This window comes from Ranitomeya imitator, chromosome 3 (genome assembly GCF_032444005.1).
Source record: "Ranitomeya imitator isolate aRanImi1 chromosome 3, aRanImi1.pri, whole genome shotgun sequence".
Lineage (NCBI taxonomy): Eukaryota > Metazoa > Chordata > Amphibia > Anura > Dendrobatidae > Ranitomeya > Ranitomeya imitator.
In genome coordinates this window covers 32,953,030-32,980,961 of record NC_091284.1, presented here as the reverse complement: position 1 = coordinate 32,980,961, position 27,932 = coordinate 32,953,030, and the positions used below count along the sequence as shown (strand labels likewise).

The window sequence follows — 27,932 nt, the reverse complement described above, 5'->3', positions numbered from 1 at the left end:
GTCTTCACCCACTCCTGGTATAGGAAAGCTATGTTCACACCGAGTATTTATTTTTTTTGTTTGTATCAGATCCTCTTCAAAATCAGACTCAAAAACTGCTTTAAAAACTCTTGGAAAACCCTTCCAATTAATTTCTATGGGAAATCCAAATTACTGTTCATGTGAGTTTTTTTAAAAATATTTCTTTTTTACCTTCTTTACCCTGAAAAAACGCTTGGTGGAAAAAAAAAGAAAGTGCATGACATCGTTTTGAATCAGATACTGAAGGAAATCTCTCCAAACTATGCACTGTCCAATCAAAAGGCTGCAAAAAGCGCTTCAGGAATTTTTTTTTTCCAAACCTGTTAAGGTACGTGTCCACGATCAGGATGGCCGGCGGTTTCGTCGGAGCGGCAAACCCGCTCTTTGCTAAGCTCCGCCCCCTTTCTGGGACGCGATGATGCCAGATGTGTTCATAGCACACATCCGGGATCATCGCACCCCACCATAGGGCCCTGTGCTGTACCTTGCGGCGACGCAGCATCGCCGCAAGGTATACGGACATGCTGCGATCTTAAAAGACGGGCCGCAAGTCCGGAGTCGCAGGGCCGCCGCGTGCGTGTTACCACACATAGTGGAGGGGATTTCATTCAATCCCCTCCACTATGCTGTAACATCTGGACGCTGCGTGTCTGACGCTGCAGCTCTATGTAGCGTCAAACACGCAGCGTTTCCTGCACGTGGAAACATACCCTTACTGTTTAAGCCTACGTTCCCATGACCGGTATTTGGTGAGTTTTGGATGTTGCAAATTTATTAAAAATCGCAAGTAACCTGCTTTACTTAATGGGTGCGGAAAATCAAGAACTCACCAAAAGCTCATCATGGGAACGTAACCTAAGTGCATGTGCACACAAAGTTTTTTTGGACGGAAACTGCCTGAAAAGCATATCAGAAAACGCTCAAAAGAATGAACATTTGCATTGCATTTCTATGTAAAAATCACTCTTAGAAAACCTTAGAAAAAAATGCAAAACAAAAAATTGCCCAGGAAAAGACCGGAGAAAAAAGCCTACATATAAGATGCTTCAGGAAGACAAAAGTGCCAGAGTTTGCTGATGCGTATTCTGCTTGAAAATCTCAACGTTTAAATGATGTTGTGTGCACATACCCTCAGGAAAAGTAGAAAACGTCCTGAAGAGTTTTTGAGGAAAGTTTTTTTTTATTCCTTAAGGGCAGTCTCACACGTCCAGATAATTCCGGTACTGGAAAAATCGGTACCGGAATTATCCGTGTCCATGTGCCGTTGCGTTTCTGTGGCACATCAGTGTGGCACACATGTGACCACTGGGTACCACACGCACTGTGCAGGAGACAGCGCTAAAGTTTAGCGCTGTCCCCTGCATCTGGTGCTGAAGTCGCGATTCATATCTTCCCTGCAGCAGCGTTTGCTGTAGAGAAGATATGAATAATCGTGTTTAAAATAAAGCTCCATGTGCCCACCGCCCTCCCACCCCCTGTGCGACCCCCCCCCCCCCCCCGCTGTTATTAAAATACTCACCCGGCTCCCTCGCTGGCTGCCGCTGCTTCCTGTCCTGGCCGCACCTTCTACTGTATGAGCGGTCACGTGGGGCTGCTCATTTACAATGATGAATATGCGGCTCCACCCCTATGGGAGGTGGAGCCGCATATTCATGACTGTAATGGGGGGCCCCACGTGACTGCCCATACAGTAGAAGGTGTGGTGTTGTGAATTCAGCTCAGGATCAGTAATGTAATGTATGTTGTTGTGAATTCAGCTTTTGGGCTCCCTCCGGTGGTTGTAGAGGGTAATGCAGTTGTGCCTGGACTGCAGGATTGGACAGGTGTATCTACTAATTGCAAAACTGACTGGGGTATATAGCTTTGCAGGACTCTTTAGTCCCTGCCAGTTGTCCATTGTTTTTGGAGGATTCACTTCCCTGCTGGTCTCTCCAGTTTGCTGTGCTTTTCTACAAAGATAAGTCCTGGCTTTGTTTTTGCTGTCCACCTGCTGTGGACCTTATAGTTCTGTGCATATTCATGTTTTTGTCTTGTCCAGCTTTGTCTGTGAAGGATTTTTTGCAGCCAAGCTGTGTCTCTGGAGATGCAGCAGATATACCCTCCATGTCTTTAGTCAGATGTGGTGTTTTGTATTTTCTGTGGTGGTTATTTTCTAGTGTTTTAATACTGACCGCATAGTACTCTGTTCTATTCTTTCTTTTTAGCTAGTATGGCCTCCTATGCTAAAATCTGATTTCATATCTGCGTATGTTATTTCCCTCTCCTCTCACAGTCAATATTTGTGGGGGGCTATCTATCCTTTGGGAATTTTCTCTGAGGCAAGATAGGTTTCCTGTTTCTGTCTTTAGGGGAAGTTAGATCTTAGGCTGTGCCGAGGGGTCTAGGGAGTGTCAGGTACCCCCCACGGCTACTTCTAGTTGCGCTGCTAGGTTCAGGGTTTGCGGTCAGTACAGGGACCACCTTCTCCAGAGTCTGTCTCATGCTGCTCCTAGGCCACCAGATCATAACAGTGCGGCCAGGACAGGAAGCAGCGCCAGCCAGCGAGGGAGCCGGGTGAGTATTTTAATAACAGCGGGGGGGGGGGCGCACAGGGGGTGGGAGAGCGGTGGGCACATGGAGCTTTATTTTAAACACGATTATTCATATCTTATACCAGTGGGGGGGACAGCGCTTACAGTAGCGCTGTCTCCTGCACGGCACACGGACTGCACACGGACAACATCCGTGTGCGGTACGTGTTTTACACGGACCCATTAAAATCAATGCGCTCTCCGTGCGCTCCCACGAACACTGACATGTCTCCGTGTTTGGCACACGGAGACACGGTCCGCAAAAAATCAATGACATCTGCACAGATGCATTGATTTTAATGTGTCTACGTGAGTCAGTGGCTCCGGTATGTGAGGAAACTGTCACCTCACGTACCGGAGCCACTGACGTGTGAAACCGGCCTAAGAGTGTATGCACAAAACATGAACGTTACTCCGGCAGATCCGTCAAGTTTATCTAGGCGAAGACACTTGAAGAAAATGTCGACAGTCTTTTTCCTCAAGCGACTTCGCTATCGTTTTTTGCTGTAGTTTTTGTGGTAGTGCTAAAATTGAATATAGTGCACAGCAATGTAAAAACAGCCCTGCTGGGCACATGATCAGACTTTTGTTACTTCTTTTAACCCCTTTAAGGTTCCAAAACTGTGAAGTGGTTAAAAAAAAGTAACATGCGCATTTTTCAGGTGACCATAGTCTGATAGTGACAAATTTAGTTCAGGATTTTTTTTACTCATACTAGGAATATTCAGTCCCCTTGATTTACCTTTTTCGCAAAATCTATTTAATTGGGGGGGGGGGGGGTATTTTGGGCATTTTTATAGGACGCAACAATAATTTTATCTGCTCTTCTACATGCAGATCAAGAAGAAACAACAAGAAGTGGTTGGATTTCTGGAGGCGAACAGAATCGACTTTGAAGAGAAAGATATTGCTTGTAACGATGACAATCGGCAATGGATGAGGGAGAACGTGCCGGGAGAGAAGAAGCCCCAAAATGGGATCCCTCTCCCTCCCCAGATCTTCAATGAGGAGCAGTATTGTGGGGTAAGAGCGACATGGTGTCAAAGTTCACGGAGATCCTACGGTGGTCCTTCTCATACACTGATAGTCGTGAATGACTAGCCTGGGACTAGCCCACAGAAGTATCATCATGGACCAAAATCCATGCACCATCAGATCTGTGAAGGACCCATGTCAGCAACCATAATATGCATCAAAGTATAGGCCTATGCTGTGCATCTATGAGCCTTCAACTTAATAAAATTATGGGATATGCCATTGAGTGCATATTATTAGGGTAAAATACATAGCGTTCATGGAGGCCCCAAACCGGGGCACACAACACCTACAGCTGAGCCATCCTGGACCAAAGGCACCACATCTGCATAAAAGAAATATGATTTTTGGGCAATCCTATATAACATCAGTCTGAAGGTCTATCTAAAGGGACTCGGCCATCACCACCTCACTGTAGATCATGGGATATCTTGTAACACTGCCCTGTTTGTTGATGACTCTGACACCGGCTGGACTTCAGTGCTGTAACGAGAGTCCTGTAGGCGCCGGGACAAAATTTGATTCCCAATCAAGTATAATGTCTCCCTATGTTACACCCGGCCCATACAATAATAATGTCCTCCCGTGTGACCCCCATGTAGTAATTTTGCCCCCTTATATGACCCCTATAAATTAATAATAATTTTCATATGTGGTCCCCTTCTAGTAATAATGCCCCCACATGTTGTCACAATATGTTAATACTGCCCCCCTTGTGGCCCCCATTATGCTGCATCTCTCACCTTGCTCCGCTCCTTTGATGAGTTGCTCGGTGTTCATCCATCTCCCGACATGGTGACAAAATGAAGGGACATCGTTGTGCCCCACAATAAGTAACAACTGGAGGTGCAAGTAAGGACTCACCTACTGTCGAAAATAGCGCACCTGTACGGGCTCAGTGGTTCTCCCTACGACAGTAATAGTTGCACCCCTGCTTGGTTGCGGCATTAATTTTGATTCTCCCCGTGGTTCTGTTGCCTGGTACCTGTGGTACGTCTAGAGCGCCACCAGACACAGGGCCACGAGTTCTCGGTATCGGGCCTCTCTGGTTCGGTTCTGAGGCTGTCACGGTGGCTAGACCCGGTCCGTGACCCTGCTAAGGGGCGTCCAGTAAAGGGATTTGTACAGTCTGTCAGGGGTTCGTGACACCACCTGTGGTGTTCGGTCAGGGTGACCGACGCTGCTGTGGGGTCCACTGGGGTGATGGAATGGCAGCTGGATGGTATAACTTCCCACAGGTGAAGTATATCCCCAGGGCTTCCCAGTGAGGTGGATCGTGATGGTTTCCCACAGGTGAAGTATATCCCCAGGGCTTCCCAGCGAGGTGGATGGTGATGGTGTGAGGTGCAGGCAATAACGAGGACACAGGGTTGCAGTCTCTTTACCTCTTTACTGAAGGCTTCAGGATCCTCAGTCCAGAGCACGTTCAACCAGGCTATCAGAGACCGGCCGGTCCGATGGGCACATCCAGAGTTTCCCTCGCAGATGGAAATCGTTGCCTACCACTAGCGCCTGTGTGTTGTAGTCCTACCCTGCTGAGCATTCGGAATAGTCCTCACAACTGCTGTTCTCTTTCGTTCGTTCTCTACAGCTTCCTCTCTCTCTCTCGTTCTTTGGTTCCAGATGTTACTAGTTTCTAACGTCCCCCAGATATGTTATGGCTAGGACGCCACCCGTTTGACGGGAAGGCTTGGAGGTCTTCCGGGACCCTAGAGATACCCCTCTCCCAATGTTGCCCCCTATGTCTTCGTAGGTGTTGAAGGTAGACAGCCAACCTATGATTAACTGTCCAGCGGAATTTGAAGTAAGGCCTGAAGTCAGTTACTCCTACGGTGATCCGGCCACCGACTACGTGCCTCAGTAAGATGTTGCCTTCCTCTCTCGGCACAACTCTTACTGGCTCTCCTTTGTGCTGATCTCGTTTACACTGTTCCACAATATTCTTCCCTTCTTGTCTCTTTCTTAGGATACCGCCGCAAGGTGTGCACGTTCTCTTCTGTTCACTAGGCACCTGCCAGGTTCCCATGCCTGACAGGGACCCCCCTGTGCCTTCTCCCTGCAACACCCCCTGCCACGGGATGTTGCCTGGTTCCAACCCAGTCAGCATCTCACTAACTTCCTCCCCAGCCCCTAGTTTTACCAGTGTGAGGAGTGGCCCAATAAATAAAGCCTTTTTCTCCCCCTAGTGGCCGGAGTGTGAAGTGTAATGTGTTCTGGTTATACCTGGTCAGGAGAACTCTTTAGTGCCATCAGACGTACCGCTACTCGCCTTGGGGCCATACTGCAACGACCAGATCTCTGGGGCGCTGCATGTCTCCTGGCCCATCGCCTGTGTTCTCACTTTATACTTGCAACCTGACATCTTTCCCGGTGCCGACTCTGCACTAAACCAACTGCAGCTTCGAGTGTGATCACGCAGAGTTTTTTGTTGCTGCTTCAGAATCCACATAAAACACTTCAAATCCAATTGCAAGAGACGTCACATCAATTTGAATTGGAGGCATGTTAAGTTTTAATGTGGGCTATAAAAGCGTCGTGTCAATTTTTTGATGCGTTTTCTTCTCATAAATCATGACAAAATGCGTACTTTTGCCATGTTTCTTGTTTAGCTTTTTATCCATTTTTTCAAAATTTTTTGCAGTGTTGATGTGCTTCTTGTTCTAATAAATTAATACATTACTGATCCTGTACTGATCCTGAGTTACATCCTGTATTATACCCAGAGCTGCACTCACTATTCTGCTGGTGCAGTCACTGTGTACATACATTACTGATCCTGAGTTACATCCTGTATTATAGTCCAGAGCTGCACTCACTATTCTGCTGCTGCAGTCACTGTGTACATACATTATATTACTGATCCTGAGTTACCTCCTGTATTATACCCAGAGCTGCACTCACTATTCTGCTGGTGCAGTCACTGTGTACATACGTTACATTACTGATCCTGAGTTACCTCCTGTATTATACCCAGAGCTGCACTCACTATTCTGCTGGTGCAGTCACTGTGTACATACATTACATCACTGATCCTGAGTTACATCCTGTATTATACTCCAGAGCTGCACTCACTATTCTGCTGGTGCAGTCACTGTGTACATACATTACATTACTGATCCTGAGTTACATCCTGTATTATAGTCCAGAGCTGCACTCACTATTCTGCTGGTGCAGTCACTGTGTACATACATTACATTACTGATCCTGAGTTACCTCCTGTATTATACCCCAGAGCTGCACTCACTATTCTGCTGGTGCAGTCACTGTGTACATACATTACATTACTGATCCTGAGTTACATCCTGTATTATAGTCCAGAGCTGCACTCACTATTCTGCTGGTGCAGTCACTGTGTACATACATTACATTACTGATCCTGAGTTACACCCTGTATTATACCCCAGAGCTGCACTCACTATTCTGCTGGTGCAGTCACTGTGTACATACATTACATTACTGATCCTGAGTTACATCCTGTATTATACTCCAGAGCTGCACTCGCTATTCTGCTGGTGCAGTCACTGTGTACATACATTACTGATCCTGAGTTACATCCTGTATTATACTCCAGAGCTGCACTCACTATTCTGCTGGTGCAGTCACTGTGTACAGATATTACTGATCCTGAGTTACATCTTGTATTATACTCCAGAGCTGCACTCACTATTCTGCTGGTGCAGTCACTGTGTACATACATTACATTACTGATCCTAAGTTACATCCTATATTATACTCCAGAGCTGCACTCACTTTTCTGCTGGTGCAGTCACTGTATACATACATTACATTACTGATCCTGAGTTACATCCTATATTATACCCCACAGCTGCACTCACTATTCTGCTGGTGCAGTCACTGTGTACATACATTACTGATCCTGGGTTACATCATGTATTATACCCCAGAGCTGCACTCACTATTCTGCTGGTGCAGTCACTGTGTACATACATTACATTACTGATCCTGAGTTACATCCTGTATTATACTCCAGAGCTGCACTCACTATTCTGCTGGTGCAGTCACTGTGTACATACATTACATTACTGATCCTGAGTTACATCCTGTATTATATTCCAGAGCTGCACTCACTATTCTGCTGGTGCAGTCACTGTGTACATACATTACATTACTGATCCTGAGTTACATCCTGTATTATTTTCCAGAACTGCACTCCCTATTCTGCTGGTGCAGTCACTGTGTACATACATTACATTACTGATCCTGAGTTACCTCCTGTATTATACCCAGAGCTGCACTCACTATTCTGCTGGTGCAGTCACTGTGTACATACATTACATTACTGATCCTGAGTTACCTCCTGTATTATACCCCAGAGCTGCACTCACTATTCTGCTGGTGCAGTCACTGTGTACATACATTACATTACTGATCCTGAGTTACATCCTGTATTATAGTCCAGAGCTGCACTCACTATTCTGCTGCTGCAGTCACTGTGTACATACATTATATTACTGATCCTGAGTTACCTCCTGTATTATACCCAGAGCTGCACTCACTATTCTGCTGGTGCAGTCACTGTGTACATACGTTACATTACTGATCCTGAGTTACCTCCTGTATTATACCCAGAGCTGCACTCACTATTCTGCTGGTGCAGTCACTGTGTACATACATTACATCACTGATCCTGAGTTACATCCTGTATTATACTCCAGAGCTGCACTCACTATTCTGCTGGTGCAGTCACTGTGTACATACATTACATTACTGATCCTGAGTTACATCCTGTATTATAGTCCAGAGCTGCACTCACTATTCTGCTGGTGCAGTCACTGTGTACATACATTACATTACTGATCCTGAGTTACCTCCTGTATTATACCCCAGAGCTGCACTCACTATTCTGCTGGTGCAGTCACTGTGTACATACATTACATTACTGATCCTGAGTTACATCCTGTATTATAGTCCAGAGCTGCACTCACTATTCTGCTGGTGCAGTCACTGTGTACATACATTACATTACTGATCCTGAGTTACACCCTGTATTATACCCCAGAGCTGCACTCACTATTCTGCTGGTGCAGTCACTGTGTACATACATTACATTACTGATCCTGAGTTACATCCTGTATTATACTCCAGAGCTGCACTCGCTATTCTGCTGGTGCAGTCACTGTGTACATACATTACTGATCCTGAGTTACATCCTGTATTATACTCCAGAGCTGCACTCACTATTCTGCTGGTGCAGTCACTGTGTACAGATATTACTGATCCTGAGTTACATCTTGTATTATACTCCAGAGCTGCACTCACTATTCTGCTGGTGCAGTCACTGTGTACATACATTACATTACTGATCCTAAGTTACATCCTATATTATACTCCAGAGCTGCACTCACTTTTCTGCTGGTGCAGTCACTGTATACATACATTACATTACTGATCCTGAGTTACATCCTATATTATACCCCACAGCTGCACTCACTATTCTGCTGGTGCAGTCACTGTGTACATACATTACTGATCCTGGGTTACATCATGTATTATACCCCAGAGCTGCACTCACTATTCTGCTGGTGCAGTCACTGTGTACATACATTACATTACTGATCCTGAGTTACATCCTGTATTATACTCCAGAGCTGCACTCACTATTCTGCTGGTGCAGTCACTGTGTACATACATTACATTACTGATCCTGAGTTACATCCTGTATTATATTCCAGAGCTGCACTCACTATTCTGCTGGTGCAGTCACTGTGTACATACATTACATTACTGATCCTGAGTTACATCCTGTATTATTTTCCAGAACTGCACTCCCTATTCTGCTGGTGCAGTCACTGTGTACATACATTACATTACTGATCCTGAGTTACATCCTGTATTATTCTCCAGAGCTGCACTCCCTATTCTGCTGGTGCAGTCACTGTGTACATACATTACATTACTGATCCTGAGTTACATCCTGTAATATACCCCAGAGCTGCACTCACTATTCTGCTGGTGCAGTCACTGTGTACATACATACATTACTGATCCTGAGTTACATCCTGTATTATTCTCCAGAGCTGCACTCCCTATTCTGCTGGTGCAGTCACTGTGTACATACATTACATTACTGATCCTGAGTTACATCCTGTATTATACTCCAGAGCTGCACTCACTATTCTGCTGGTGCAGTCACTGTGTACATACATTACATTACTGATCCTGAGTTACATCCTGTATTATACTCCAGAGCTGCACTCAATATTCTGCTGGTGCAGTCACTGTGTACATACATTACATTACTGATCCTGACTTACATCCTGTATTGTTCTCCAGAGCTGCACTCCCTATTCTGCTGGTGCAGTCACTGTGTACATACATTACATTACTGATCCTGAGTTACATCCTGTAATATACCCCAGAGCTGCACTCACTATTCTGCTGGTGCAGTCACTGTGTACATACATACATTACTGATCCTGAGTTACGTCCTGTATTATTCTCCAGAGCTGCACTCACTATTCTGCTGCTGCAGTCACTGTGTACATACATTACATTACTGATCCTGAGTTACCTCCTGTATTATACCCCAGAGCTGCACTCACTATTCTGCTGGTGCAGTCACTGTGTACATACATTACATTACTGATCCTGAGTTACATCCTGTATTATAGTCCAGAGCTGCACTCACTATTCTGCTGGTGCAGTCACTGTGTACATACATTACATTACTGATCCTGAGTTACACCCTGTATTATACCCCAGAGCTGCACTCACTATTCTGCTGGTGCAGTCACTGTGTACATACATTACTGATCCTGAGTTACATCCTGTATTATACTCCAGAGCTGCACTCACTATTCTGCTGGTGCAGTCACTGTGTACAGATATTACTGATCCTGAGTTACATCTTGTATTATACTCCAGAGCTGCACTCACTATTCTGCTGGTGCAGTCACTGTGTACATACATTACATTACTGATCCTAAGTTACATCCTATATTATACTCCAGAGCTGCACTCACTTTTCTGCTGGTGCAGTCACTGTATACATACATTACATTACTGATCCTGAGTTACATCCTATATTATACCCCACAGCTGCACTCACTATTCTGCTGGTGCAGTCACTGTGTACATACATTACTGATCCTGGGTTACATCATGTATTATACCCCAGAGCTGCACTCACTATTCTGCTGGTGCAGTCACTGTGTACATACATTACATTACTGATCCTGAGTTACATCCTGTATTATACTCCAGAGCTGCACTCACTATTCTACTGGTGCAGTCACTGTGTACATACATTACATTACTGATCCTGAGTTACATCCTGTATTATATTCCAGAGCTGCACTCACTATTCTGCTGGTGCAGTCACTGTGTACATACATTACATTACTGATCCTGAGTTACATCCTGTATTATTCTCCAGAGCTGCACTCCCTATTCTGCTGGTGCAGTCACTGTGTACATACATTACATTACTGATCCTGAGTTACATCCTGTATTATTCTCCAGAGCTGCACTCCCTATTCTGCTGGTGCAGTCACTGTGTACATACATTACATTACTGATCCTGAGTTACATCCTGTAATATACCCCAGAGCTGCACTCACTATTCTGCTGGTGCAGTCACTGTGTACATACATACATTACTGATCCTGAGTTACATCCTGTATTATTCTCCAGAGCTGCACTCCCTATTCTGCTGGTGCAGTCACTGTGTACATACATTACATTACTGATCCTGAGTTACATCCTGTATTATACTCCAGAGCTGCACTCACTATTCTGCTGGTGCAGTCACTGTGTACATACATTACTGATCCTGGGTTACATCATGTATTATACCCCAGAGCTGCACTCACTATTCTGCTGGTGCAGTCACTGTGTACATACATTACATTACTGATCCTGAGTTACATCCTGTATTATACTCCAGAGCTGCACTCACTATTCTACTGGTGCAGTCACTGTGTACATACATTACATTACTGATCCTGAGTTACATCCTGTATTATATTCCAGAGCTGCACTCACTATTCTGCTGGTGCAGTCACTGTGTACATACATTACATTACTGATCCTGAGTTACATCCTGTATTATTCTCCAGAGCTGCACTCCCTATTCTGCTGGTGCAGTCACTGTGTACATACATTACATTACTGATCCTGAGTTACATCCTGTATTATTCTCCAGAGCTGCACTCCCTATTCTGCTGGTGCAGTCACTGTGTACATACATTACATTACTGATCCTGAGTTACATCCTGTAATATACCCCAGAGCTGCACTCACTATTCTGCTGGTGCAGTCACTGTGTACATACATACATTACTGATCCTGAGTTACATCCTGTATTATTCTCCAGAGCTGCACTCCCTATTCTGCTGGTGCAGTCACTGTGTACATACATTACATTACTGATCCTGAGTTACATCCTGTATTATACTCCAGAGCTGCACTCACTATTCTGCTGGTGCAGTCACTGTGTACATACATTACATTACTGATCCTGAGTTACATCCTGTATTATACTCCAGAGCTGCACTCACTATTCTGCTGGTGCAGTCACTGTGTACATACATTACATTACTGATCCTGACTTACATCCTGTATTGTTCTCCAGAGCTGCACTCCCTATTCTGCTGGTGCAGTCACTGTGTACATACATTACATTACTGATCCTGAGTTACATCCTGTAATATACCCCAGAGCTGCACTCACTATTCTGCTGGTGCAGTCACTGTGTACATACATACATTACTAATCCTGAGTTACATCCTGTATTATTCTCCAGAGCTGCACTCCCTATTCTGCTGGTGCAGTCACTGTGTACATACATTACATTACTGATCCTGAGTTACCTCCTGTATTATACCCCAGAGCTGCACTCACTATTCTGCTGGTGCAGTCACTGTGTACATACATTACATTACTGATCCTGAGTTACATCCTGTATTATAGTCCAGAGCTGCACTCACTATTCTGCTGGTGCAGTCACTGTGTACATACATTACATTACTGATCCTGAATTACATCCTGTATTATACTCCAGAGCTGCACTCACTATTCTGCTGGTGCAGTCACTGTGTACATACATTACTGATCCTGAGTTACATCCTGTATTATACTCCAGAGCTGCACTCACTATTCTGCTGGTGCAGTCACTGTGTACAGATATTACTGATCCTGAGTTACATCTTGTATTATACTCCAGAGCTGCACTCACTATTCTGCTGGTGCAGTCACTGTGTACATACATTACATTACTGATCCTAAGTTACATCCTATATTATACTCCAGAGCTGCACTCACTTTTCTGCTGGTGCAGTCACTGTATACATACATTACATTACTGATCCTGAGTTACATCCTATATTATACCCCACAGCTGCACTCACTATTCTGCTGGTGCAGTCACTGTGTACATACATTACTGATCCTGGGTTACATCATGTATTATACCCCAGAGCTGCACTCACTATTCTGCTGGTGCAGTCACTGTGTACATACATTACATTACTGATCCTGAGTTACATCCTGTATTATACTCCAGAGCTGCACTCACTATTCTGCTGGTGCAGTCACTGTGTACATACATTACATTACTGATCCTGAGTTACATCCTGTATTATATTCCAGAGCTGCACTCACTATTCTGCTGGTGCAGTCACTGTGTACATACATTACATTACTGATCCTGAGTTACATCCTGTATTATTCTCCAGAGCTGCACTCCCTATTCTGCTGGTGCAGTCACTGTGTACATACATTACATTACTGATCCTGAGTTACATCCAGTATTATTCTCCAGAGCTGCACTCCCTATTCTGCTGGTGCAGTCACTGTGTACATACATTACATTACTGATCCTGAGTTACATCCTGTAATATACCCCAGAGCTGCACTCACTATTCTGCTGGTGCAGTCACTGTGTACATACATACATTACTGATCCTGAGTTACATCCTGTATTATACCCCACAGCTGCACTCACTATTCTGCTGGTGCAGTCACTGTGTACATACATTACTGATCCTGGGTTACATCATGTATTATACCCCAGAGCTGCACTCACTATTCTGCTGGTGCAGTCACTGTGTACATACATTACATTACTGATCCTGAGTTACATCCTGTATTATACTCCAGAGCTGCACTCCCTATTCTGCTGGTGCAGTCACTGTGTACATACATTACATTACTGATCCTGAGTTACATCCTGTATTATACTCCAGAGCTGCACTCACTATTCTGCTGGTGCAGTCACTGTGTACATACATTACATTACTGATCCTGAGTTACATCCTGTATTATACTCCAGAGCTGCACTCACTATTCTGCTGGTGCAGTCACTGTGTACATACATACATTACTGATCCTGAGTTACATCCTGTATTATTCTCCAGAGCTGCACTCCCTATTCTGCTGGTGCAGTCACTGTGTACATACATTACATTACTGATCCTGAGTTACATCCTGTAATATACCCCAGAGCTGCACTCACTATTCTGCTGGTGCAGTCACTGTGTACATACATACATTACTGATCCTGAGTTACATCCTGTATTATTCTCCAGAGCTGCACTCCCTATTCTGCTGGTGCAGTCACTGTGTACATACATTACATTACTGATCCTGAGTTACATCCTGTATTATTCTCCAGAGCTGCACTCCCTATTCTGCTGGTGCAGTCACTGTGTACATACATTACATTACTGATCCTGAGTTACATCCTGTAATATACCCCAGAGCTGCACTCACTATTCTGCTGGTGCAGTCACTGTGTACATACATACATTACTGATCCTGAGTTACATCCTGTATTATTCTCCAGAGCTGCACTCCCTATTCTGCTGGTGCAGTCACTGTGTACATACATTACATTACTGATCCTGAGTTACATCCTGTATTATACTCCAGAGCTGCACTCACTATTCTGCTGGTGCAGTCACTGTGTACATACATTACATTACTGATCCTGAGTTACATCCTGTATTATACTCCAGAGCTGCACTCACTATTCTGCTGGTGCAGTCACTGTGTACATACATTACATTACTGATCCTGACTTACATCCTGTATTGTTCTCCAGAGCTGCACTCCCTATTCTGCTGGTGCAGTCACTGTGTACATACATTACATTACTGATCCTGAGTTACATCCTGTAATATACCCCAGAGCTGCACTCACTATTCTGCTGGTGCAGTCACTGTGTACATACATACATTACTGATCCTGAGTTACATCCTGTATTATTCTCCAGAGCTGCACTCCCTATTCTGCTGGTGCAGTCACTGTGTACATACATTACATTACTGATGCTGAGTTACATCCTGTATTATACTCCAGAGCTGCACTCACTATTCTGCTGGTGCAGTCACTGTGTACATACATTACATTACTGATCCTGAGTTACATCCTGTATTATACTCCAGAGCTGCACTCACTATTCTGCTGGTGCAGTCACTGTGTACATACATTACATTACTGATCCTGAGTTACATCCTGTATTATTCTCCAGAGCTGCACTCCCTATTCTGCTGGTGCAGTCACTGTGTACATACATTACATTACTGATCCTGAGTTACATCCTGTAATATACCCCAGAGCTGCACTCACTATTCTGCTGGTGCAGTCACTGTGTACATACATACATTACTGATCCTGAGTTACATCCTGTATTATTCTCCAGAGCTGCACTCCCTATTCTGCTGGTGCAGTCACTGTGTACATACATTACATTACTGATCCTGAGTTACATCCTGTATTATACTCCAGAGCTGCACTCACTATTCTGCTGGTGCAGTCACTGTGTACATACATTACATTACTGATCCTGAGTTACATCCTGTATTATACTCCAGAGCTGCACTCACTATTCTGCTGGTGCAGTCACTGTGTACATACATTACATTACTGATCCTGAGTTACATCCTGTATTGTTCTCCAGAGCTGCACTCCCTATTCTGCTGGTGCAGTCACTGTGTACATACATTACATTACTGATCCTGAGTTACATCCTGTATTATACTCCAGAGCTGCACTCACTATTCTGCTGGTGCAGTCACTGTGTACATACATACATTACTGATCCTGAGTTACATCCTGTATTATTCTCCAGAGCTGCACTCCCTATTCTGCTGGTGCAGTCACTGTGTACATACATTACATTACTGATCCTGAGTTACATCCTGTATTATACTCCAGAGCTGCACTCACTATTCTGCTGGTGCAGTCACTGTGTACATACATTACATTACTGATCCTGAGTTACATCCTGTATTATACTCCAGAGCTGCACTCACTATTCTGCTGGTGCAGTCACTGTGTACATACATACATTACTGATCCTGAGTTACATCCTGTATTATTCTCCAGAGCTGCACTCCCTATTCTGCTGGTGCAGTCACTGTGTACATACATACATTACTGATCCTGAGTTACATCCTGTATTATTCTCCAGAGCTGCACTCACTATTCTGCTGGTGCAGTCACTGTGTACATACATTACATTACTGATCCTGAGTTACATCCTGTATTATACCCCAGAGCTGCACTCCCTATTCTGCTGGTGCAGTCACTGTGTACATACATTACATTACTGATCCTGAGTTACATCCTGTATTATACTCCAGAGCTGCACTCACTATTCTGCTGGTGCAGTCACTGTGTACATACATTACATTACTGATCCTGCGTTATATCCTGTATTATACTCCAGAGCTGCACTCCCTATTCTGCTGGTGCAGTCACTGTGTACATACATTACATTACTGATCCTGAGTTACATCCTGTATTATACTCCAGAGCTGCACTCACTATTCTGCTGGTGCAGTCACTGTGTACATACATTACATTACTGATCCTGAGTTACATCCTGTATTATACCCCAGAGCTGCACTCCCTATTCTGCTGGTGCAGTCACTGTGTACATACATTACATTACTGATCCTGAGTTACATCCTGTATTATACTCCAGAGCTGCACTCACTATTCTGCTGGTGCAGTCACTGTGTACATACATTACATTACTGATCCTGAGTTACCTCCTGTATTATACTCCAGAGCTGCACTCACTATTCTGCTGGTGCAGTCACTGTGTACATACATTACATTACTGATCCTGAGTTACATCCTGTATTATACTCCAGAGCTGCACTCACTATTCTGCTGGTGCAGTCACTGTGTACATACGTTACTTATTCACCTTGTTACAGTTTATATGCCAGAGCTGCATTAACAATTCTATAGTCTTCAGAACTAAAATCTCCCAGCATTCCTTGCTAATTGAATGTCTGCACATTTAACAGTCATACAGACCTTCCACTTTGGAGATGCTGTGACCCGGCCAGACTATCACAATTCGGCCCTTGTCATAGATCATCACACAAACATCTGATCTTACCACTCGCCCATTTTTCCTGAATGCTCATATAATGCCTAATATACGGACAGGCACCATTGTCACCAGATAACCAATGCTATTCTGTGTATGAAATATAATTTAGGCAAAATCTTAGGGGAATCCAACATTTATTCGCCCTGTACGTAATTTTTAAAACTAGTCTATTTTTTTTTCAGGACTTTGAGTCTTTCTTTGATGCAAAAGAAGGGAATGAAATCTATGTGTTTCTTGGTCTGGCTCCACCTGCAAGTAAAAAGGTAATAATAATAATAATAATAATAATTTTATTTATATAGCGCCAACATATTCCGCAACGCTTTACAAATTATAGAGGGGACTTGTACAGACAATAGACATTACAGCATAACAGAAATCACAGTTCAAAACAGATACCAGGAGGAGTGAGGGCCCTGCTCGCAAGCTTACAAACTATGGAGAAAAGGGGAGACACGAGAGGTGGATGGTAACAATTGCTTTAGTTATAGGTACACATTACTGTATTACATAACATTGTAGGCAATATTAAAAGTCTACACCCCCTATTAAAATGTCAGATTTTTGTCATATAAATAAAGATTCCAAGAAAAATAATTTCATTGTTATGGCGCCCCCTGGTGTTACATACTTGTTATGGCGCCCCCTGGTGTTACATACTTGTTATGGCGCCCCCTGGTGTTACATACTTGTTATGGCGCCCCCTGGTGTTACATACTTGTTATGGCGCCCCCTGGTGTTACATACTTGTTATGGTGTCCCCTGGTGTTCCATACTTGTTATGGCGCCCCCTGGTGTTACATACTTGTTATGGTGCCCCCTGGTGTTCCATACTTGTTATGGTGCCCCCTGGTGTTCCACACTTGTTATGGCGCCCCCTGGTGTTACATATTTGTTATGGTGCCCCCTGGTGTTACATACTTGTTATGGTGCCCCCTGGTGTTCCATACTTGTTATGGTGCCCCCTGGTGTTCCACACTTGTTATGGCGCCCCCTGGTGTTACATACTTGTTATGGTGCCCCCTAGTGTTACATACTTGTTATGATGCCCCCTGGTGTTCCATACTTGTTATGGTGCCCCCTGGTGTTACATACTTGTTATGGTGCCCCCTGGTTTTCCATACTTGTTATGGTGCCCCCTGGTGTTCCACACTTGTTATGGCGCCCCCTGGTGTTACATACTTGTTATGGCGCCCCCTGGTGTTCCACACTTGTTATGGCGCCCCCTAGTGTTACATACTTGTTATGGCGCCCCCTGGTGTTACACACTTGTTATGGCGCCCCCTGGTGTTCCACACTTGTTATGGCGCCCCCTGGTGTTACATACTTGTTATGGTGCCCCCTGGTGTTACATACTTGTTATGGTGCCCCCTGGTGTTACATACTTGTTATGGCGCCCCCTGGTGTTCCACACTTGTTATGGCGCCCCCTAGTGTTACATACTTGTTATGGTGCCCCCTTGTGTTACACACTTGTTATGGCGCCCCCTGGTGTTCCACACTTGTTATGGCGCCCCCTGGTGTTACATACTTGTTATGGTGCCCCCTGGTGTTACATACTTGTTATGTCGCCCCCTGGTGTTACATACTTGTTATGGTACCCCCTGGTGTTACATACTTGTTATGGCGCCCCCTGGTGTTACATACTTGTTATGGCGCCTCCTGGTGTTCCACACTTGTTATGGCGCCCCCTAGTGTTACATACTTGTTATGGTGCCCCCTTGTGTTACACACTTGTTATGGCGCCCCCTGGTGTTCCACACTTGTTATGGCGCCCACTGGTGTTACATACTTGTTATGGTGCCCCCTGGTGTTACATACTTGTTATGTCGCCCCCTGGTGTTACATACTTGTTATGGTACCCCCTGGTGTTACATACTTGTTATGGCGCCCCCTGGTGTTACATACTTGTTATGGCGCCTCCTGGTGTTCCACACTTGTTATGGCGCCTCCTGGTGTTACATACTTGTTATGGTGCCCCCTGGTGTTACATACTTGTTATGGTGCCCCCTGGTGTTACATACTTGTTATGGCGCCTCCTGGTGTTACATACTTGTTATGTCACCCCCTGGTGTTACATACTTGTTATGGCGCCTCCTGGTGTTACATACTTGTTATGGTGCCCCCTGGTGTTACATACTTGTTATGGTGCCCCCTGGTGTTCCATACTTGTTATGGTGCCCCCTGGTGTTACATACTTGTTATGGTGCCCCCTGGTGTTACATACTTGTTATGGCGCCTCCTGGTGTTCCACACTTGTTATGGCACCCCCTGGTGTTACATACTTGTTATGGTGTCTCCTGGTGTTCCACACTTGTTATGGCGCCCCCTGGTGTTCCATACTTGTTATGGCGCCTCCTGGTGTTACATACTTGTTATGGCGCCCCCTGGTGTTACATACTTGTTATGGCACCCCCTGGTGTTACATACTTGTTATGGTGCCTCCTGGTGTTACATACTTGTTATGGCGCCCCCTGGTGTTACATACTTGTTATGGTGCCCCCTGGTGTTACATACTTGTTATGGTGCCTCCTGGTGTTACATACTTGTTATGGCGCCCCCTGGTGTTACATACTTGTTATGGTGCCCCCTGGTGTTACATACTTGTTATGGCGCCCCCTGGTGTTACATACTTGTTATGGTGCCCCCTGGTGTTACATACTTGTTATGGTGCCTCCTGGTGTTACATACTTGTTATGGCGCCTCCTGTTGTTACATACTTGTTATGGCGCCTCCTGGTGTTCCACACTTGTTATGGCGCCTCCTCGTGTTACATACTTGTTATGGTGCCCCCTGGTGTTACATAATTGTTATGGCGCCTCCTGGTGTTACATACTTGTTATGGTGCCCCCTGGTGTTACATACTTGTTATGGCGCCCCCTGGTGTTACATATTTGTTATGGTGCCTCCTGGTGTTACATACTTGTTATGGCGCCTCCTGGTGTTACATACTTGTTATGGTGCCTCCTGGTGTTACATACTTGTTATGGCGCCCCCTGGTGTTCCACACTTGTTATGGCGCCCCCTGGTGATACATACTTGTTATGGTGCCCCCTGGTGTTACATAATTGTTATGGCGCCTCCTGGTGTTACATACTTGTTATGGTGCCCCCTGGTGTTACATAATTGTTATGGCGCCTCCTGGTGTTACATACTTGTTATGGTGCCCCCTGGTGTTACATACTTGTTATGGCGCCCCCTGGTGTTACATACTTGTTATGGCGCCCCCTGGTGTTACATACTTGTTATGGAGCCCCCTGGTGTTCCATACTTGTTATGGTGCCCCCTGGTGTTACATAATTGTTATGGTGCCCCCTGGTGTTACATAATTGTTATGGCACCCCCTGCTGTTACACACTTGTTATGGCGCCTCCTGGTGTTACATACTTGTTATGGCGCTCCCTGGTGTTACACATTTGTTATGGTGCCCCCTGGTGTTAGATCCTGGTTATGGCACTCTCTGCATGTATTTAACATCGGGGGGTACCATAAATTCAAAAAACAAAAACAAATAAATATTATGCTTTGTGTGATGTAAAAGAGAAATGTAATATTTCATCCCCATTTAAGTAAAATATTGCATTTTGTATTATTTTGGCTGTTCTTGTAATACTATGACAAGATATTAGTGGACACTTTCTAACTGAGCTTAGCGCCCTCTTGTGGGCACCAGGGGCAAGGACCGGTTCTTCTCTTCACAAACTCCATGTTAAAAAATAAACATAAAAAGAGACATTCGCGATACCTGGATATCAATAATCAAAAGTGCAGCGAAATCCTCTCCCCAACACCCAGCACAATCCTGCGTTATGTCAGTCCGCCAGGATTAGAAACAAGGGAAACTGGAACCTGCAGCAGCTTCTCTTAGGCCCCATGTGAGCAGTATAATGCATGACATGGGCACTGTATGCTGGTATTATTTAGACACTTTTTGGTGGTTTTATTTTTGCAACATATAATAGACTTTTTACTTCTTGGATGTGAGAGTTTTCTGGCCTCAGTATGGCGGTATTATTCTATGAAGGTTTTATTTTCTCACTATATGGCGGCACTATCCGGCGCCTCTGTCTTCTTTATCAGGAGGTGATGATCCCCGCGGACCTATTGGCGAATATCAGCAGATCTGCTGCGCCTAAGTCGCGCCTATGATACCTCTGGTGACACGCAGACCTACGTCTTCAGGTTTACTTGTCCCCCAGCTCCTCTTCACTTTCGATTTTTTTTTAATTTTTCTTCCAAGAGCTAGAACTTTTTTTTTTTTATTTTACATTTCTGCTGTTCAATCTTTATCATCAGCATTTTGGGGTCTGATCTCTTATTATGACATTTTTCGGGAGGCGTAGTGACCATAAAACGGCCATTCTGCCATTTTTTTTTCCATTTCGGTGATAAATATTGCGATGGAAATTGTTGGCGCTGATCACCCCGGCAACGCGTCTCATCTCCCAATACAGGGCACCGTTAACACAAGGGCGGCCATGCTTACAGCCCGTATCTGCATAATTCTGTCCGGATTATATTACCAGATCTTTTTATAAAGTGCCGACCTAAGGTTTCCCGCTCCTCTAAGCAGATTCCCTCCCCGCTGATCGCTGAGTGCAAACATGTCCGTGTATCCTCCCGGCTTCCCCATGATCCTATTAAACCAGGCTGAGCACACAGCACACGGTATGATGGGCGCAGCCTTGGTAATAGCACCGCCTGGGCATGCAGCAGTATATGCCATATAATATGCATGTATCTGTGCGAGCAGATGGCCGCTGTCATGTGTCCCCATCAGATCAGCTTAGACCTGATTAGCTGCAGTCATGACCAATATGTCACATTCCAGTATGAAATGGGTGGTCTCTCCGGGACTGATTAAATATGGCGGGGTCAGACAGCCGGCTATAAATCCGCCACTCACTATGTATCTCACTCCACCCCAATGTCTTCTACACTCTTGTTGTATCCAAAGCCAAGCTCGCCCCCTTATGGCCACATGCAGACACTACATCAGAATTCGGAACTGGAAATTTTATTTATTTTATATCTATGTGGACACTGGTAAAAAATAAAAAAAGGACATAGCAAAAAAATGTTGATAAAAAAATTTCCAGGGTTGTGTATACAGCTGCTATGCAGATTTCTGTGTCTTCATGGTTGCAAACTACCCACAACACTGCAGTCGTCTGTTCCATTTATTACATTCTTCACGTGTCCATTCACATGTTCAACAAAATCATGGACCGAGAATCAGATCTGTGAGACTCAGAGCATGTTCATTTGTGGTCCAACGTTGAGGATCAGAATAGGACATGCTCATTGGGTCTGTGTGCTGTCTGAGAAAAAAAATTGGGCAGCACCCTGGCACTTCACAGAGATACAGCAATGTAGCCTTATTATGTATAGTACAATCCCTTAGCATATGGTGTACTTTCGTGTTATATATAGTGCCATCCCTTAGTATATAGTGTACTATCTTGTTATATATAATGCCATCCCTTAGTATACAGTGTACATTATTGTTACACATTCTGCCCTCCTTAATTAGATTGTTTTTGTCTTTTATTATGTATAACTCTTTTATTAAATAGCATCCTCTCTAGTTTTGTATGATGCCGTCCTTTATTATATAATTTCCTGAGTTATTTATAGCACCATTCCATTATTATATAGTATTATCTCTTGTTATACATAGCACTGTCCCCAACATAGCATATTTTTGTTATTTTTGATAATCACAGCGCCCTTTCTTAATTATACAGTCCTCTCTTGCTAGATATAAAATGACTAATGATGGAGCATCATCTGGCCAGAAGACCAATCCATCATCTGCCTCGATCAGAAAAGAAGCTTTCTCATGCTCCATCAGCAGTCATTTCAGTTTACATCTCACAAGAGAGGACAGTATATAATAAAGAATAGGGTGCTATAAATAACAAAAATATTGAAAATTCGATATGTAAGGGACGGTGTTGAACTTAACAAGAGAAGGCAGTATGTAATAAGGGACGGTGCTGTACATAACAAGAAAGGGCACTGTGTAATAAGGGATGGTGCTCTACATAACAAGAAGGCACTGTGTAATAAGGGACGGTGCTGTACATAACAAGAGAGGGCACTGTGTAGTAAGGAATGGCGCTGTATGCATAACAAGAGAGTGCACTGTATAATAAAGGATGGTGCTGTTCATACTGTATCAAGAGAGAGCACTGTATAATAAGCGACGGTGTTGTACATAACAAGAGAGGGCACTGTATAATAAGGACGTGTTGTACGTAACAAGAGAAGGAACTGTGTAATAAATGATGGTGCTGTACATAGCAAGAGAGGGCACTGTATAATAAGGTATGGTGTTATACATAACAAGAGAAGGCACTGTGTAAAAAGGGATGGCAATTTATATATAATTAGAGGAGACTATGTAATAAATTTATATATCTCTGTAGCTTGGTCGCCAAAAAAGGAAGGGGGGCCCAAACATATTCCTTTCACAGTGGCCCCAAGCTGTAAGTGTCCGTCCCTAGAGCAAGGCCGGGCGCTGGAGCCAGGACAGATTATTAACAGTTCTGTCACACCTTATGGTGTAGGAACAAATTGTAAGTCTATTTATAAAGTCAGTACATTAGCGTTGTTAATAGACACACTTTATTTGTCATTGTCTGGATGTGGCCTATAATTTTGGGCAGGATTTACTAGAGCTGCGGTTTTACCTCCACAAGCAAAATATCTAAAGTAAGATGTGGATTGTGCTTAATGTTTAACTTTTATATATGACCGGTCCATATTGTCTGTCCAGATTAGTGACACCCCAGCGGTAACTGAGGAAAATCACGACTTGTCAGAAGCTAATGCTCCTGAAGAGAAGCAGGTAAGACACACACGTAGATACCTATAGATCACGTTGTGGCCAAAAGTTTTGAGACTGACACATTTTGTTTTTCACAGTTTGCGGCTTCAGTGTTTTTCATCTTTTAGTCGGATGGTTCTGTGGTTACTGAAGTGCAATTATAAACACTTTTATACTTTTATTGACAAACATAGAAAGTTCATGTAAAGACTCATCATTTCCAGCTCTGCCCTTTATTTCTCCAGACTTCCGCTCTTCCCCCTGGCGGCTGAATATCATCTTCCAGGTCAAATCCTGACTGATGACCTCCGCCCGTTCTTGCCGCCTCATCAGTGCTTGGAGTTGATCACAATTTCTGTGTTTTCGTTTGTCCACCTTATTTATTGGTCACAAATTTTCAATGGGATTGAGATCTTGGTAGTTTCCTGACCATGAACCTAAACTTCAATGTTTCGTTCATTGAGCCACTTAGCTCTTACATTTGCCTTGTGACATGGTCTCCTGATTGTTGGGAGAAGTTGCTCTTGGACGATTTGTAGGTCATATTCTTTATTCATGGCCGTGTTCTTAGGAAAAATTGGCAATGAGCCCCTCCATAGATGAGAAGCCCCCACACATAATGGTCTCAGGATGCTTTACTGTTGGCAGACACATGACCCATGGTACCACTCACCTTTTCTTCTTTTAGCAATAATTCTTCCAGATGTTCCGAACAGTCTGACGGGGACTTCATCAGAGAAAATAACTTTACCCCTGTCCTCTGCAGTCCAGTCCCTGTAGAATGTCAGTCTGATCTTTATATATAATATTAATAATAATATTTATAATATTTTTTATCGCAGTGAAGTGACTACTTTGCTGTCCTTTTTGACGGCCTCACCTCACCGTGCATGCACTGACACCTGCCATTCCTGAGCAAGCTCTGCACCTGTTTTGAATCAATGCCAAAGCTGGATCCCCTTTAAGGGCATTCTCACACGTCCAGATAAATCCGGTACCGGAAAAATCGGTACCAGAATTATCCGTGTCTGTGTGCCAGTGCGTTTCTGTGGCACATCAGTGTGGCACACGTGTGCCGCCCGTGGGACCACTGGGTACCACACGCACCGTGCAGGAGACAGCGCTAAAGTTTAGCGCTGTCCCCTGCATCTGGTGCTGAAGCCGCGATTCATATCTTCCCTGCAGCAGCGTTTGCTGTAGAGAAGATATGAATAATAGTGTTTAAAATAAAGCTCCATGTGCCCCCCCCCCCGCTCCCTCGCTGGCTAGCGCTGCTTCCTGTCCTGGCCGCACCTTCTACTGTATGAGCGGTCACGTGGGGCCGCTCATTTACAGTAATGAATATGCGGCTCCACCCCTATGGGAGGTGGAGCCGCATATTCATGATTGTAATGGACGGCCCCATGTGACCGCTCATACAGTAGAAGGTGCGGCCAGGACAGGAAGCACAACATCCGTGTGCGGTACGTGTTTTAAACGGACCCATTGACTTTAATGGGTCCGTGTAATCCGTGCGCTCCCACGAACATTGACATGTCTCCGTGTTTGGCACACGGAGACACGGTCCGCAAAAAATCAATGACATCTGCACAGATGCATTGATTTAACTGTGTCTACGTGTGTCAGTGGCTCCGGTACGTGAGGAAACTGTCACCTCACGTACCGGAGCCACTGACGTGTGAAACCGGCCTAAGAGACGGTCTTGGCACTTACTGGACTCTCTTGGGCACCCTAAAGCCTTCTTCTCAGCAATTAAACCTTTCTCTTTAAAGTCTTTGGTCTGATAAATAATTAGGGGCAATCTTACAAGCAGCAATGTCCTTGCCTGTAAAGCACTTTTAATACAAAGCAATGGTGTCAGCTCATGATTCCTTTTGGAGGTAACCCTGATAATGATCTCAAGCACTAGACCCCCTTTTAAAGCAATGCTCTTATGATTCATTCAGCACGACAGAGTGACATCAGCTGCCTTGTCCTTGTTAACACTTTGTCCTAAGCTAAGGCCTGGATGTCTTCCTGGAGCAGAACAATATTGTATCATACAATTATTAGGTTCTGTAGAAGGACGTAGATCTGGGGATTTATTATGATGGAATATAGGCTGAACTGGATGGACAAATGTCTTTTTTCGGCCTTACTAACTATGTTACTATGTTACTATGTTAATGAGAAGATCACACAAATGATGTAAACACTTAATGCAATTTTGTGTCAGGACTGAAATTCAGTGGAAATTAGGTTTTTATGATTAAGTAAATTTGCATAACAGGGAATGACTTCACATTTTTTCTGTAACAATTTAGAGATTATGCAAATGGCCATGATTAACACTGAAGCAGCAAACTTTCTGAAAACCAAAATTTGACAGTATCGTAAATGCGATGATTTCCAGTGGCGCCTATGAGCCTGGTACTGCAGCTCAGCTTCATTGAAGTAAAAGGAGCTTAGCTGTAATACCACAGACAACCTGGTGACAGCTGTGGCGCTTTTCTGATGAGTTACGGCGCCCTTAGATTTATCCTGCATAGAGCCCTGAACTGAAAATACAAATGAAAACACAGTGGGGGAGATTATCATCAGTCAGTTTTTCAAATATTATGACCCCATATTTTTGGAAGTAGTTGAACAAGATTAATAAATCACCACTAAACTTTTTGATATATTTTTATATTTAATTTTTTCAGGAAGAACCTGAAACAGAGACAGCAGTGGTCGAGGAGGTAAGATGAGATTAACAACGACGGGATCTGCTCTGCTGCACACCTCCCCTCCATACAAGACCGGGCTCCGCTGAGTCCAATTTCCAAAATCCAGAGCCCCTTTCTCAGAATTGCTGCGGCCCCCCATTGTCGTATCCTCAGCCATTAGCAAGTTTTCATTCTCCCTGGATGAATCAGTAGATTTGGTTTCCAGTACCATCTCTCCTGGTTCTCCTCCTATCTCTCTGACCGATCCTTCACTGTATCTTTTGCTGGTTCCTCCTCCTCTCATCTTCCCCTTACTGTTGGGGTTCCTCAAGGATCAGTCCTAGGCCCCCTCCTCTTCTCTTTGTATACTGCCCCTATTGGACAAACAATCAGTAGATTTGGTTTCCAGTACCATCTCTATGCTGACGACACCCAATTATACACTTCTTCTCCTGACATCATGCCTGCATTATTACATAACAAAAAGACCGCTCGAACAAATAATATTTAGGATCCTAGAACCAACCAAAAAAAAACAAAAACAACAAGGATCCCTAAAACGTAACTTTTATTAATTAACCCCTTCGTGACATGCGCCGTACTAGTACTGCGCTGCTGGCACTGCATTTGTGCCAGCAGCAGTACTAGTACGGCGCACCGATCACCGCGGTCTCGCGCTGAGCGCCGCGGTGATCGGGTGCGGGTGTCAGCTGTATATGACAGCTGACACCCCGCAGCAATGCCCACGATCGGCGGTAGCGCCGATCGCGGGCATTTAACCTCTCTGATGCCGCTGTCAGTAGTGACAGCGGCATAGAGGGGGATCGCGCAGGGACGGGGGCTCCCTGCGCTCTCCCACCGGAGAAACGCGATGAGATCGCGTTGCTCCGGTGACCCGGAAGGAGTCCCCAGATCCAAGATGGCCGCGGGACTCCTTCCGGGTCATGAAATGACCTGGCTAGCCGGCGCCTGCTGAGAGTTGCTGAGAGCAGGCGCCGGAAAGCCTCCTGAACTTGCCTGTCAGATCGTTGATCTGACAGAGTGCTATGCACACTGCCAGATCAGCGATCTGATCTAATACAGTGATGTCCCACCCTGGGACAATGGTAGAAAGTAAAAAAAAAAAAATAGAATGTATAAATTTTTTTTAAAAAAATCCCCAAATAAAGAAAAAAAAAATCCAAGTAAATCCATTTATTTATGTAAATTAAAAAAAACAATAAAAGTACACATATTTGGAATCGCCGCGTCCGTAACGATCCGCTCTATAAAACTATCCCACTAGTTAACCCCTTCAGTGAACACCGCAAAAAATAAAAATAAAAAACAAGGCAAAAAACATTGCTTTATTATCATACAGGCGAACAAAAAGTGGAATAACACGCGATCAAAACGACGGATATAAATAACCATGGTACC

The 27,932-nt window shown here is 44.4% G+C and overlaps 1 protein-coding gene across 2 annotated transcripts in view; it reads left to right on the top strand.

Annotated features, from left to right (window-relative positions):
* SH3BGR (SH3 domain binding glutamate rich protein) overlaps positions 1–27,932 on the top strand; it is a 51,851-nt gene that overhangs the window by 9,244 nt on the left and 14,675 nt on the right. Inside the window, exons 1-5 of one of the 2 annotated variants that reach the window (XM_069760727.1) lie at positions 244–349; positions 3,429–3,614; positions 17,178–17,258; positions 23,776–23,847; positions 26,511–26,546. In XM_069760727.1, coding sequence (XP_069616828.1) covers positions 284–349; positions 3,429–3,614; positions 17,178–17,258; positions 23,776–23,847; positions 26,511–26,546 — 441 coding nt within the window. In that variant the 5' untranslated portion in view covers positions 244–283. Of the gene's footprint in view, positions 1–243; positions 350–3,428; positions 3,615–17,177; positions 17,259–23,775; positions 23,848–26,510; positions 26,547–27,932 lie in introns of those variants that run through there. The other variant, XM_069760728.1, reaches the window with a different exon arrangement.